The sequence below is a fragment of the Caenorhabditis elegans genome, chromosome IV (genome assembly GCF_000002985.6).
Source record: "Caenorhabditis elegans chromosome IV".
NCBI classification, from domain to species: domain Eukaryota; kingdom Metazoa; phylum Nematoda; class Chromadorea; order Rhabditida; family Rhabditidae; genus Caenorhabditis; species Caenorhabditis elegans.
Genome location: NC_003282.8, coordinates 5,241,138 through 5,255,671, shown reverse-complemented (window position 1 = coordinate 5,255,671; position 14,534 = coordinate 5,241,138). Strand labels below are relative to the sequence as shown.

Here is a 14,534-nt window from a genome sequence, read left to right as displayed (position 1 = left end):
GGGAATAGCCAACATCGTGGAAAATGTTGAACTTGCTGAACAGAAACCTATAATAGCTGAAAACTATTTTATTCCATATTCATCAATACATTGCTCTGACATTCTTGTACTTCAGAAATAAAAGACGAAGTAATAGAATGTACAATAGATATACGAAGCAATTTTTCGGGGTATCTAATGTCTGTCTGACCCAAATACTTAATATAGGTATATGAAACAACTCCTAATGTTTTATATGCCTGAAGTTCTGTTTTTCTGATTGAAATGGAAGCGTCTGGCACCTAGAAAAATGTTGTAATTAAATTATGAAAGCCCTTAAAATTTGGAACAAGTCCCCGACGAAACATTTTCAAAAAAGTTCATTTTAAGACAGATATTAATTTTTAAAGTTATGCAAAAAATAAATCTCTCTAGGCTTGTCTCCTATAATAAATTTGGAACTAGCATCTCCCGTTCCGCATGTTGCAAATTTAAAACCACCGTCCGAAAACTGGGCGCATACTTTTGTCTCTAACATTGCTGTACCTGCATTTTTTATTCCTTTTTTTTTTCAAAATATGTAAAAATATTTTGTCTATCTTATTATCTAAATAGTTGTTTTGTTTGTTTTTGTCTTTTAGGAGAAATTTTAAGTAAAACACCGACATCTCAATGGTCAATTTTAAAGACAAAAATAAAGAGAAATCGCTCAGATATAATTTTATGTTAATTATGTGTAATATTAATTATGTTTGAATTTTTCCTATTTTTCCTATTTTTTTCAAATATAAAATAAGAGTTTCATTTCTCAAAAGTTCATAACCTCACGTGCCCTCCCTCATGCCACGTCATCGATCAGATAAGAAGCTTCGTATAAATAATGTGAAATTGTTCACAAATCATCAGTTCTCAATCAAGCAGCAATTGTTTAGCAAGCTAATCAACTGAAGCGATGAACGTTGCAAACAATAATTGCGGACAAATGCTGAGCGATTCTTCGGAATCATCGGAGCCACCAAGAGCCCAAGCTGGGGCAGTTTTCGGGAAGAAGGATAAGGGGAAGAAGGCCGATACGAAGAAGAAGAATACGGCGACGGAGGGCTCGAAGCGTGTGAAGAAGGAGAAAAAGAAGGATGACGGTGAAGCGGCCAAAGGTGATCCGACAAACAAAACCAACATGACACCTGCTCCACCACAGACCCATCCGATTGTCGAGCAGTGGGTGCTCAGAGCACTGGATGTTGGAGTTGACAAGCTTCGTGAGGAATTCCGTGGATTGGCAAAATACACGAGACCCGACATGACTCAGGTCATGTTCAATGCCAATCAGTCTCCGGACATTGCCATCACGAAGAATCGGTAAGTTGTTTTTTTTTCACACTTTACAAGTCAATCATGAACACACCTTTTCAGTTACCAAGATGTCCCGTGCCAAGACCTAAGTGCGGTAAAGCTGGATCAACCATCTCCGTGCAACTACATCCATGCAAACTACGTCGGATGCCCCATGATCCCAGAAAAGCGTTTCATCTGCGCCCAGGGACCACTTGACCAAACGATCGATGAATTCTGGTGGATGGTCATTCAAAACAAGGTCGAGCAGATTGTCATGCTTTGCAAGACCGTCGAGATGGGAAAGCTCAAATGCGCTCAGTACTGGCCAGCTGCTCAAGGCGAAAAGCTTACTCTGAAGAGTGGTTGTGTCGTGGAGAACGTGTCGGGCTCGAAGCCAATGGAGAGGGACCCGGAGATTCAGATCACTATGCTCAACCTTACTTATAGTGGTGGTCAGACGATGTCCGTTCGTCATCTTCAATGGACTGAGTGGCCGGATCGTGGAGTCCCACCTTGTAAGCTAACAAGCTTGGAGCTGCTTTCCGCAATCCGCGGATCCAAGGTTCCAATCGTCGTGCACTGTTCTGCCGGGATTGGGCGTACCGGGACCATCGTCGCCATCGAATACATTCTTGGTGAGTTTTGAACAATGTTAGTTTTTAATAAAAATTTCTATAATTTCAGAGAAGATCGCCGAGAACAAGCCGTGCCCTCCGATGCCTGAGCTTGTGAAGGCACTCCGTGATCAAAGGGCCTTCTCAATCCAGAACGATGTCCAGTACCTCTTCATTCACCGTGTCATGCTCAACTACTTCCTCGAGAAGTACAAGGAAAAGTATGCGGCTTTGCTGACAGCGGAAAATGTGGCCAAGTACGACAAGTTTATCAAGGATTACAATGCAGCGGTTGGACAATAATTGAACTTAGATTTGAAATAAATGTTTTGTATTGATAAAATGTGTTAGTTTTTGAGATTATCCAAAGTATCAAGTAGCCATCAGATCTGGACAAGAAATAGATACGTTATTTGGTAATATTTTCTGCGGTTTTTGAGGAAGATATGTCGAAAAAGTATTAAACCGGACATTTGGCATTAGGAATATTTAGATAAGGAGTGCCGCACAACCATTGCTTCTCCAACAACCTTAATTTTACTTTTTATGGGAAAAATTGAAAATTTTCCATAAACAGTCTAGTTGCGTTTTAAAGTCCAAAAAAACATATTTATATATTTTTCCTCCTTTTTCTTCCTAATTTTCAACTGAAAATGTGTTTTCTCTCGGTTTTCATTCAAATCAAATAAATAAGCACTTAAACTGATCACATGGACAATGCCTACAAACTCAAGGCGCCTGGTTTTTGAATTTGTTGCTCTATGAAGTTTTTCTTTTTTTCTTCCGAAATCCACGCCGCCGTCCATGATCTCAATTACAACTACATGCTCTGTTATCTCAAAATAGTCGCCGTGTGAATAGTTTTATTCTAAATTTCATTTACCGATAACATTTTCCTGAAACAGTAAAATTTGAATTTAAAAAAATGACGCAAGATAATTAAAAACTGTTGGGTTTTCATTCAATTTTTTTCCTTTTTTTCTGTTTAGTTGCTATTTTTGATCTGAGCGATTTTTTCAAAAAGATGGAACAATATTCGTTTTGATTTTCCTATCACTTAGCATTTTCTATTATCTTGCCGACCATGTAGACACCTTTATAAAGTGTGAAGTTTGGGGAAGAAGATAGCTGAATTTGGATTTTTTGTAATTATACTGTAGGTATACTGTAAATATTCAAATTTTATTATTTTTTAGGTTTACTAACTGAGAATTCGTACTTTATACTTCACAATTCCGCTGAAAGCTTTCTATTTTTCGGGCATTCAAATTTTAAAAAAATAATGTTTCAGTCTGACATCAAGAGATTGTAGTCAATTGATCTTCAGACCGTTCCGAAGAAAAGTTCTTCATTTCAATTTTTAGTCATTTTTTAACGTTTCGTTTATTCAAAACTATGAAAAAAAATGTTAAATTTATACAACCGTTTTAATTTAGAACTTTTCAATGTGTAAAACACTCCAGCAGTGTTTATGTAATTTTTTGATAAAAAACACTCTTAAACCACCTTTTCTCATCGTTTTTTCAAACTTTCAAGTTTTCTCACATTAATTTAGCAACTTTTAAAAAAATCAATTTTTGACTGTTTCAGTTTTCTTTTAAGCAACTGTAGGCATTCTCATGATTTTATGGTTTCATTCAAATTTTGAAACAAAGAAAAATATGTATCGGGCAGACCAATTCAATTAACAAACGTTACATATTTCAAGCCGTCCCACAATGATTACCCCTGCCTCCTCGTCTCCCAGTTTTTTGAACTCTACATCTCCTGCCATATAAATAATTTTTCTGGATGAAACTAAGAAGCTAAAAAGGTTTTATGCCCCCAAAGTGTTTTCTCGTGTTTTTCTCCAAGTTCTCAACATCTCTTATTCCAAAATCACCTCCACCTGTCCGCAATTCATCACAAATAATTAATCGTGTCATCGTCTTTTCCATGTTTTTCCACTGTGTCTTCTCACAACTTGGGTGGCGAGAAAGAGAAAGAAAAAGATATTTCGCTGGCGGAAAAAGTGAAGCCGCGTCCTTCATGCATACCGCGAGAAAAATATTTAGATGGCCTCCAGGTATATACAGTGTGTGGGCCTGAAAAAAAATACAGATCTTTTTTTTTCTGAGCCACGTTTTTTTCTGTTTACGCCTACCTCACGCCTACACATTTTTATGATAAATTTGAAAAACCCAGAAAATGTCAGGTGCTGTTAGGCGTTTTCGGGGAACTTTTTTGTGGTAATTTTTTTTATTATAAAAATTAAGGATGTTAATTTTAAACGAAAAATGCAAAATTATCAAAATTGGAAACAAAACAACAAAATTTCAAAAGAAAATAGTATCTTTTCCAGAACAGCTTTTTTCTTTTAAATTCTGTTTTTTTTTAAATACGTTTTCACAAGAACCTAGACCTCTTTTTGACCTGACCTCTCGGCATTTGGCTCTATCTTCTTGCCCAAGTTTAGCCCAAAAAATATTAACTTGGATCAGAAGCTGTCTAAACTTGGGCAAAAGTTTGGCAAAAGTTTGGCAAAACTTGGATTCAAGCTTTACCAAAGTCTAACCCAAGTTTCACCCAACTCTTGCCAAACTTTGGCCCTAAATTTTCTTATTTCGTTTCAAACTTGGGCCAAAGCTTGGCAAGAGTTGGGTGAAACTTGGGTTAGACTTTGGTAAAGCTTGAATCCAAGTTTTGCCAAACTTTTGCCAAACTTTTGCCCAAGTTTAGACAGCTTCTGATCCAAGTTAATATTTTTTGGGCTAAACTTGGGCAAGAAGCTAGAGCCAAATGCCGAGCTATTCCACCTGAAGTAATCATCGTTTCTTTTTTCTGGCAGTTACCCGCACAAATTGTCTCTTCCGAAATCCGCCCCGCCGTCCATGATCTCAATTATAACTACACGCTCTGTTAGGTCAAAATAGGATAAAGATAACATCTTCACGTGGCGTTTCCACTTCACGTTTTCAGTTTTCTATTTTATTTTACGTAATTTTGGAATTGAATTGAAAATCAAAAACAACAAGAATTTTTCAAATTAAGATTATTTGCAGCCAAGTTCTTCACCAATTTTTCGCGCAAAGATGGCCAATTTGTGTTCAGAAAGCCATGTCGAGGTTTGAAAAAAATTTGACAATTTTGCATATAGTTCTTGTATGATTTTCTAATACTCTAATCTTTACTGGCATACTGTAAATACCAGATAAAAACCGGCAAGAATTAGAGCAAACTTAAACCTGAGTGCATGACCAATTTAAATCAACTGCACTGATGTTCTGAAAAAAAAACATTGAAAAAATAAAGTTTTACGTTTAACTCTCCCACACGGTCAAATTTTTTTACAAATTTTTCACAAAGTGCTGGAAAACAAACAAACAATTCAGTCACATTCACCGAGGATCTTTTTTTTCAAAAATTCAAAAGTACGGCAAAATGATATGGAGCCTTCTTGTTTCTTTTATTAAACTGTTCAGCATTGCCGTATTTACCAAAAAAAGTATGTTAGCATGTAAGGAAGATTATATTTAAAAAATGCAGAAAATCGCTTTTAGCAGATGAATAGAGATGTAAACCTGAAAACAAAACGAAAACTTTAATATGGAAATGGAATAGTTTATTGTTTTAGTGTTTTCTACTGGTGAGGCACTCGTGGAGGGACTTATACAAAAGCTAGATGACGAAGGTCAGAATTATCGAAGAAGTGTTCGAAGAAACATTGGAGGAAAAGCTCAAGAGAGGCTATTTGTTTCAATGAAAAAAAAAACACGCATAAAAATATTTATTGCACAAGACACCTATGGGTTATATTCGATCGGGAGATTCTTGCGACGAACCATTCGTTTTTTTTTTGATACGTTTTTAAATCTGAAAATTTTAAACAAGAGAAAAAACAACGATCTTTCAAAATTCATTTATTGAAAAAACGGCACAGAGCTCTATGGGTTGTACTCGATTGGGAGGTTCTTGCGACGAACCATACCGTCTCCTTGGAACCATTCACGGCGGAATTGCTTGGCAGCTCCATCTGGGGTGTTGGTCCACTCAACAGTGATACGATCGTTGTTGGTGTCTTCTTGTCCAAAGGCGAAAGCATCACAGGAAACGGCAAGAAGAACTGCTTCCTTTGGGTCGAGAACTCCACATGGTGGATCAACTCCAAGTCTCTTCATATTGGTGGTCTTGATACCGTATCCAATACGGCGAGCCGATGAGTTGATCACCTTGATGTGGTAGGTGTGTTTGTCGTCGTATGGGGCATTGAACACAATCTTGGTACCCGGCTGGGTTTGGATGTCTCCTGGTGGGACAGATTGGGCAGAATGGGCCATGGCGACTTGTTGAAGGAGTTATGAGAACTCGCAGTGAAGATTATGACAAAACCTTCTCAATTTATAGTAGCCTTCTTATCTCTGTCCTAGATCTGAAAGTTCATCCAAAAATAGGAGATCACGCGAATATATAAAAATGTTACATTAATTTTTTAAATGAACTGTCAAAACAGGGCGCGTCAGAAAGATTTTCAAATAATACTTTGTTAACCTGATTTGTATACCAGAGCGCTAGTTGGAAAATAAATTTGATTTGATTCCAGTCCAGTTTTTATTCGAAAAGTCAAATTTCTTCCAATTTGGACAATTATGATGTAGTCATAAATCCTGTGAATCTTTTTTATGTAATTTTATGTAAAGATTGATTTTAATTGAATTCCTGGAACTATTAACTGAAATTATGTTATTTCAGCAAGGAAGTGGTCGATTTGTACAATAACAATAAAACGATTCAATAATTTATTCAAATCAATCAAAGAAGTTCAATCATCAATCTATCTTCTCCTTCGCATTTCTTTTCGAGAAATCCTTTGTCGATGCGCCACCCTCAACTTCCAGATCGATCACTTTACCATTACCAGGCTGCTCAATAGGACCCATATAAGGAGTTTCGGGATCCCAATCCAATGGATCAGCATCCTTGATCTTGTTAGCATTTGCATCATGCTGGACACAGAAGTAAATGAATTTGTAAGCAAGAACTGCGTAGTATCCAAGAGCATTCAAATACTGAAAAAAATTCCTTTTTCGGGCACAAAAAGAGAAAGTCGTTCAGAATATTTGGTTTTGTACGGAGATTTTGTTGACCTTCAACTTGCACCACTACTACTACTACTAGACACAAAAACATGAACACTCTGGATAATGTAAGGTGAAGCTTTTTTTTTTTGTTCTTTGTTTTGGTGAAAATGGAGGACAAAAGCTAATATTTTAATTTTTTGAATCTCAGTAATAATGTCTTTATGAAACAGACATTTTTACAATCGACAAAAATTCAATTAGCCTGGTATTGAATTTCAGTATTTTTTCCAAATATTTTCTACCTGTGGAACTCATTGCAGTTTTATAGTGTTTCATTTTTACTGGTGTTCCGTTACTTACGAATTTATATGTTTTAATTCTATCAAATTTTTTAAAAAACCCCCGAGTTTAATTTCACGTGTTAAACTATTTTTCAGAAATGCGTTAATGTTCTACACGTATCAATAATTCAAAATATAAAAAATCAATACTTTCTGTACTGTAAAATTCTTATTATTACTCACAATGGATTACCAACAAGACGAATATGACGAACCGTTTCGGATTCATCTTAATTTGGATAATTTGACTGAGGTTTGTTTCTTTTTTCAGTGAAACGTACTCATCAAGAATACGCAAAAAATATTATTTGATTCAAGCAAAAGAAGAATAAAGTAGTTTTAAGAAACCACTTCACAAGAGCAGTCAATAAAAGTAAAAATAGTTATCACAAAATGTTTCTATATTTTTGTTACTGTTTCCCTAAAAATTAATTATTTTCAGGATGAGGCAAAAGCAAGATTCTCCTTGATTTACGATCAACATGCACAGACAATGAAGAGACGAGAAACAAATGATTACTTAAGACCAATTTGTATTGACGGAACGGATGTCTCCAATAAGTAAGCGAAGTAATTTTACTATTCAAGTGAAAACTGAAACTTTATGACTATTTCTAAATTTCACTGTTTCACAATTCTCATGTAAAAAATGGTTTTCAGTAGTTCCTACTTTGTTTGTTTATCGAAGTAACCGCTCATAATTTCCAGATTAAACCACATCATTCGCAAGAATATGGACTTATTTCCGGTGGATAAGTCAATTTTCAATATGAGGGCAATTACAATGGCATTGTGGTATTTTATTTCACGAGGACATGCGGTAAGTTGTGCATACATAGTTTTTCGAGGAAAACAGTGAATTTTACTTTTTTTAAATTGATTTTTGACAACACCTTGCACGTTGCCAAATGCACTTTTCTTTGTGGCACTTCTTAAAATCGAACTAATTTTGTAGTTGTTAAATGGCAAATATGTGTTTTTACTATTTCCTGATAGTGTAAATAAAAAATAATTGTGAATAGGATACAATTGAATGCAAATACAAAACCTGTAATTAAAAAATAAATTTAATATTTTGAACATTCAGGCGGTCGTCTTCCTTCCTACAAATCTTCGAGATTTCGCACAAAAATGTTCGGATCCACATGAACTCAGTTTGCTGGCCAAGTTGGAGCTGATTGTTTTTGATGAATCAAGTAATATTATATTAAATTTGTTTGAAACTAACCATAAAACTACAGCTGCTCTCAATCCGTCATCGGCTGTTCTTCTATCAAAAACTGTTGCAACATGGGCTCAAAATAATGATGGCTGCATTGTTGGAAGTCGGAAAAAGTATGGGCTTCTCGGGCAGAGATATTCTGAACTTATCGATAGAGTCACCAATACACTAATCAGTCCAGCGTTCACACCGGACAATGAATTGGAAATTTGTGATTTAGTTAGACTGGTTCTGGCGGCAGACGAAGTCAGAAGGAACGATGAAAACTCGAATTGTATGGGATACCAATTGTTAGCGTCAGATCAAGTGGTGATTATGAGCAAGTTGGCAAAAATGATTGGTAAAGGTGAGTGATTTAATGATATCTTCAAAAATTTATTAAAATCGCATGTTTTAGGAACTAAATTTTCACAAAGAAACTTTCAGACTCGATGATCGATCTTTGTAATCGTGCTCGCGAGCTCAACACATCTACCAATCCCAACTACCGCAACATTTTCAACAATCAGAAGCAATCCACTTCAATGGGTCGTGTCTATCAAAGTCCTTATCACTTCAATGACCCATTTCTGCCTGATTACGTTGCACCTCCACCTCCGATTGCTTTAGAATCTGTTGCGAAACCTACGAGAATTGGTCATAGGCATTCAATTTATCGGGTTGGAGAAGATAAAAGTACGGAGCTGGAGAATGGAGATAATCGGAGAAAAGCAGTGTATCGAGGTGCTCTTATAGATGCTCTTCAGCCCATGTTTGGATTGGAAAAGGTACATTTTCACTCGACGGTTAAAATATTAAACATTTTCAATTTCCAGGCCACGGCTCTTGTTAATGGAAATCCGGATCAAAATGAGATCAATGATCTAATCGAACTTGGAATCAATCAATAATATGCTGATTATAAAAGAATCAATATTACGGAAATTTTAAATTCGAATATAACAATGAATAAATTTATTTTTATTAAGCTTTTTTTAGCAATGACATCAAATTAGAAAATTCACATTTGCTCGTAAATAACATGAAAAATAAGAATCGCGAATACAAACACGTTCTACCGGATACTGGAAATTTGTTCTTGCTGCTTAAAATTTACAAAACAGGAATACTTAATAGTGTTTAATTTTTAATTTTTTTCAATCAAAATTTGTATGTTTCTAAAAATTCCTCGATTTCAAATTTATTATTGTTCTCTAGTTTTGTCCTGGTCTTTTTCTGAATCTTCCGATTGTCAGACAATAAATCTGTCTTTCACATGATGACAAGAGGTGCAAGGTATCCCCCACCTCTACATGTCCACACTTTTACAACTCTTCTTCTTTCAGTGACACGGTTACCTTCGATCCATTTCCGGACACACACCTGACGATGTAAACGGTTGTAAACTTTAGATACTGGGAAATTCGAGTGATCGTTAATGGAGGATAATAATCAAAATAGTGAGATAATAATATATATTTTTTGATAGAAAAATAAAGATAGTTCATAAAAATTGAAAGAGCGCGTGAATATGCTGTGGATTTCGTGAATTTCGAAAAGTAATAAAATTGTTTTGAAACAGTACTTTTTTGACGCAAACTTTGATTTTTGTTTCTAGATAAAATCCATTAACGATCACTCGAATTTCCCAGTATCTAAAGTTTACAACCGTTTACATCGTCAGGTGTGTGTCCGGAAATGGATCGAAGGTAACCGTGTCACTGAAAGAAGAAGAGTTGTAAAAGTGTGGACATGTAGAGGTGGGGGATACCTTGCACCTCTTGTCATCATGTGAAAGACAGATTTATTGTCTGACAATCGGAAGATTCAGAAAAAGACCAGGACAAAACTAGAGAACAATAATAAATTTGAAATCGAGGAATTTTTAGAAACATACAAATTTTGATTGAAAAAAATTAAAAATTAAACACTATTAAGTATTCCTGTTTTGTAAATTTTAAGCAGCAAGAACAAATTTCCAGTATCCGGTAGAACGTGTTTGTATTCGCGATTCTTATTTTTCATGTTATTTACGAGCAAATGTGAATTTTCTAATTTGATGTCATTGCTAAAAAAAGCTTAATAAAAATAAATTTATTCATTGTTATATTCGAATTTAAAATTTCCGTAATATTGATTCTTTTATAATCAGCATATTATTGATTGATTCCAAGTTCGATTAGATCATTGATCTCATTTTGATCCGGATTTCCATTAACAAGAGCCGTGGCCTGGAAATTGAAAATGTTTAATATTTTAACCGTCGAGTGAAAATGTACCTTTTCCAATCCAAACATGGGCTGAAGAGCATCTATAAGAGCACCTCGATACACTGCTTTTCTCCGATTATCTCCATTCTCCAGCTCCGTACTTTTATCTTCTCCAACCCGATAAATTGAATGCCTATGACCAATTCTCGTAGGTTTCGCAACAGATTCTAAAGCAATCGGAGGTGGAGGTGCAACGTAATCAGGCAGAAATGGGTCATTGAAGTGATAAGGACTTTGATAGACACGACCCATTGAAGTGGATTGCTTCTGATTGTTGAAAATGTTGCGGTAGTTGGGATTGGTAGATGTGTTGAGCTCGCGAGCACGATTACAAAGATCGATCATCGAGTCTGAAAGTTTCTTTGTGAAAATTTAGTTCCTAAAACATGCGATTTTAATAAATTTTTGAAGATATCATTAAATCACTCACCTTTACCAATCATTTTTGCCAACTTGCTCATAATCACCACTTGATCTGACGCTAACAATTGGTATCCCATACAATTCGAGTTTTCATCGTTCCTTCTGACTTCGTCTGCCGCCAGAACCAGTCTAACTAAATCACAAATTTCCAATTCATTGTCCGGTGTGAACGCTGGACTGATTAGTGTATTGGTGACTCTATCGATAAGTTCAGAATATCTCTGCCCGAGAAGCCCATACTTTTTCCGACTTCCAACAATGCAGCCATCATTATTTTGAGCCCATGTTGCAACAGTTTTTGATAGAAGAACAGCCGATGACGGATTGAGAGCAGCTGTAGTTTTATGGTTAGTTTCAAACAAATTTAATATAATATTACTTGATTCATCAAAAACAATCAGCTCCAACTTGGCCAGCAAACTGAGTTCATGTGGATCCGAACATTTTTGTGCGAAATCTCGAAGATTTGTAGGAAGGAAGACGACCGCCTGAATGTTCAAAATATTAAATTTATTTTTTAATTACAGGTTTTGTATTTGCATTCAATTGTATCCTATTCACAATTATTTTTTATTTACACTATCAGGAAATAGTAAAAACACATATTTGCCATTTAACAACTACAAAATTAGTTCGATTTTAAGAAGTGCCACAAAGAAAAGTGCATTTGGCAACGTGCAAGGTGTTGTCAAAAATCAATTTAAAAAAAGTAAAATTCACTGTTTTCCTCGAAAAACTATGTATGCACAACTTACCGCATGTCCTCGTGAAATAAAATACCACAATGCCATTGTAATTGCCCTCATATTGAAAATTGACTTATCCACCGGAAATAAGTCCATATTCTTGCGAATGATGTGGTTTAATCTGGAAATTATGAGCGGTTACTTCGATAAACAAACAAAGTAGGAACTACTGAAAACCATTTTTTACATGAGAATTGTGAAACAGTGAAATTTAGAAATAGTCATAAAGTTTCAGTTTTCACTTGAATAGTAAAATTACTTCGCTTACTTATTGGAGACATCCGTTCCGTCAATACAAATTGGTCTTAAGTAATCATTTGTTTCTCGTCTCTTCATTGTCTGTGCATGTTGATCGTAAATCAAGGAGAATCTTGCTTTTGCCTCATCCTGAAAATAATTAATTTTTAGGGAAACAGTAACAAAAATATAGAAACATTTTGTGATAACTATTTTTACTTTTATTGACTGCTCTTGTGAAGTGGTTTCTTAAAACTACTTTATTCTTCTTTTGCTTGAATCAAATAATATTTTTTGCGTATTCTTGATGAGTACGTTTCACTGAAAAAAGAAACAAACCTCAGTCAAATTATCCAAATTAAGATGAATCCGAAACGGTTCGTCATATTCGTCTTGTTGGTAATCCATTGTGAGTAATAATAAGAATTTTACAGTACAGAAAGTATTGATTTTTTATATTTTGAATTATTGATACGTGTAGAACATTAACGCATTTCTGAAAAATAGTTTAACACGTGAAATTAAACTCGGGGGTTTTTTAAAAAATTTGATAGAATTAAAACATATAAATTCGTAAGTAACGGAACACCAGTAAAAATGAAACACTATAAAACTGCAATGAGTTCCACAGGTAGAAAATATTTGGAAAAAATACTGAAATTCAATACCAGGCTAATTGAATTTTTGTCGATTGTAAAAATGTCTGTTTCATAAAGACATTATTACTGAGATTCAAAAAATTAAAATATTAGCTTTTGTCCTCCATTTTCACCAAAACAAAGAACAAAAAAAAAAAGCTTCACCTTACATTATCCAGAGTGTTCATGTTTTTGTGTCTAGTAGTAGTAGTAGTGGTGCAAGTTGAAGGTCAACAAAATCTCCGTACAAAACCAAATATTCTGAACGACTTTCTCTTTTTGTGCCCGAAAAAGGAATTTTTTTCAGTATTTGAATGCTCTTGGATACTACGCAGTTCTTGCTTACAAATTCATTTACTTCTGTGTCCAGCATGATGCAAATGCTAACAAGATCAAGGATGCTGATCCATTGGATTGGGATCCCGAAACTCCTTATATGGGTCCTATTGAGCAGCCTGGTAATGGTAAAGTGATCGATCTGGAAGTTGAGGGTGGCGCATCGACAAAGGATTTCTCGAAAAGAAATGCGAAGGAGAAGATAGATTGATGATTGAACTTCTTTGATTGATTTGAATAAATTATTGAATCGTTTTATTGTTATTGTACAAATCGACCACTTCCTTGCTGAAATAACATAATTTCAGTTAATAGTTCCAGGAATTCAATTAAAATCAATCTTTACATAAAATTACATAAAAAAGATTCACAGGATTTATGACTACATCATAATTGTCCAAATTGGAAGAAATTTGACTTTTCGAATAAAAACTGGACTGGAATCAAATCAAATTTATTTTCCAACTAGCGCTCTGGTATACAAATCAGGTTAACAAAGTATTATTTGAAAATCTTTCTGACGCGCCCTGTTTTGACAGTTCATTTAAAAAATTAATGTAACATTTTTATATATTCGCGTGATCTCCTATTTTTGGATGAACTTTCAGATCTAGGACAGAGATAAGAAGGCTACTATAAATTGAGAAGGTTTTGTCATAATCTTCACTGCGAGTTCTCATAACTCCTTCAACAAGTCGCCATGGCCCATTCTGCCCAATCTGTCCCACCAGGAGACATCCAAACCCAGCCGGGTACCAAGATTGTGTTCAATGCCCCATACGACGACAAACACACCTACCACATCAAGGTGATCAACTCATCGGCTCGCCGTATTGGATACGGTATCAAGACCACCAATATGAAGAGACTTGGAGTTGATCCACCATGTGGAGTTCTCGACCCAAAGGAAGCAGTTCTTCTTGCCGTTTCCTGTGATGCTTTCGCCTTTGGACAAGAAGACACCAACAACGATCGTATCACTGTTGAGTGGACCAACACCCCAGATGGAGCTGCCAAGCAATTCCGCCGTGAATGGTTCCAAGGAGACGGTATGGTTCGTCGCAAGAACCTCCCAATCGAGTACAACCCATAGAGCTCTGTGCCGTTTTTTCAATAAATGAATTTTGAAAGATCGTTGTTTTTTCTCTTGTTTAAAATTTTCAGATTTAAAAACGTATCAAAAAAAAAACGAATGGTTCGTCGCAAGAATCTCCCGATCGAATATAACCCATAGGTGTCTTGTGCAATAAATATTTTTATGCGTGTTTTTTTTTCATTGAAACAAATAGCCTCTCTTGAGCTTTTCCTCCAATGTTTCTTCGAACACTTCTTCGATAATTCTGACCTTCGTCATCTA

The 14,534-nt window shown here is 35.4% G+C and overlaps 5 protein-coding genes, 1 non-coding gene and 1 pseudogene across 7 annotated transcripts; 3 read left to right on the top strand and 4 right to left on the bottom strand.

Annotated features, from left to right (window-relative positions):
- The first annotated feature begins 854 nt into the window (after positions 1-854).
- Positions 855-2,265, top strand: F36H12.10 (Protein-tyrosine phosphatase). Its single transcript, NM_068355.4, has 3 exons — positions 855-1,338; positions 1,393-1,949; positions 1,999-2,265. The coding sequence occupies exons 1-3, from the start codon at positions 932-934 to the stop codon at positions 2,229-2,231; spliced, it is 1,197 nt and encodes a 398-aa protein (NP_500756.1). The 5' UTR covers positions 855-931; the 3' UTR covers positions 2,232-2,265.
- Positions 2,266-2,764: 499 nt separating this feature from the next.
- Positions 2,765-2,785, bottom strand: 21ur-6779. The gene has a single exon (NR_053778.1).
- Positions 2,786-5,851: 3,066 nt separating this feature from the next.
- On the bottom strand, positions 5,852-6,244 carry Y59E9AR.1 (Major sperm protein; the record flags this gene model as incomplete). The annotated part of the gene is made up of 1 exon (NM_068354.3): positions 5,852-6,244. The coding sequence occupies one exon, from the start codon at positions 6,242-6,244 to the stop codon at positions 5,852-5,854; it is 393 nt and encodes a 130-aa protein (NP_500755.1).
- A 496-nt stretch (positions 6,245-6,740) lies between these two features.
- Positions 6,741-7,009, bottom strand: Y59E9AR.10 (annotated as a pseudogene). The gene has a single exon. A coding segment is annotated over exon 1 (269 nt).
- Positions 7,010-7,510: 501 nt separating this feature from the next.
- Positions 7,511-9,438, top strand: Y59E9AR.8 (RNase NYN domain-containing protein; the record flags this gene model as incomplete). Its single annotated transcript, NM_068353.1, has 7 exons — positions 7,511-7,579; positions 7,769-7,887; positions 8,035-8,146; positions 8,414-8,522; positions 8,568-8,894; positions 8,975-9,315; positions 9,364-9,438. 7 exons carry the CDS (start codon positions 7,511-7,513, stop codon positions 9,436-9,438), a joined length of 1,152 nt encoding a protein of 383 aa, NP_500754.1.
- A 1,245-nt stretch (positions 9,439-10,683) lies between these two features.
- Positions 10,684-12,611, bottom strand: Y59E9AR.2 (RNase NYN domain-containing protein; the record flags this gene model as incomplete). Its single annotated transcript, NM_068352.3, has 7 exons — positions 10,684-10,758; positions 10,807-11,147; positions 11,228-11,554; positions 11,600-11,708; positions 11,976-12,087; positions 12,235-12,353; positions 12,543-12,611. The coding sequence occupies 7 exons, from the start codon at positions 12,609-12,611 to the stop codon at positions 10,684-10,686; spliced, it is 1,152 nt and encodes a 383-aa protein (NP_500753.1).
- Positions 12,612-13,877: 1,266 nt separating this feature from the next.
- On the top strand, positions 13,878-14,270 carry Y59E9AR.7 (Major sperm protein; the record flags this gene model as incomplete). The annotated part of the gene is made up of 1 exon (NM_068351.5): positions 13,878-14,270. One exon carries the CDS (start codon positions 13,878-13,880, stop codon positions 14,268-14,270), a length of 393 nt encoding a protein of 130 aa, NP_500752.1.
- Positions 14,271-14,534: the final 264 nt, after the last annotated feature.

Coding starts and splice junctions, on each gene's coding strand:
- F36H12.10 (NM_068355.4), top strand. CDS start 932: ATGAACGTTGCAAACAATAATTGCGGACAAATGCTGAGCGATTCTTCG. Junction 1,339..1,392: donor ATTGCCATCACGAAGAATCG/GTAAGTTGTTTT, acceptor ACACCTTTTCAG/TTACCAAGATGTCCCGTGCC. Junction 1,950..1,998: donor CGCCATCGAATACATTCTTG/GTGAGTTTTGAA, acceptor CTATAATTTCAG/AGAAGATCGCCGAGAACAAG.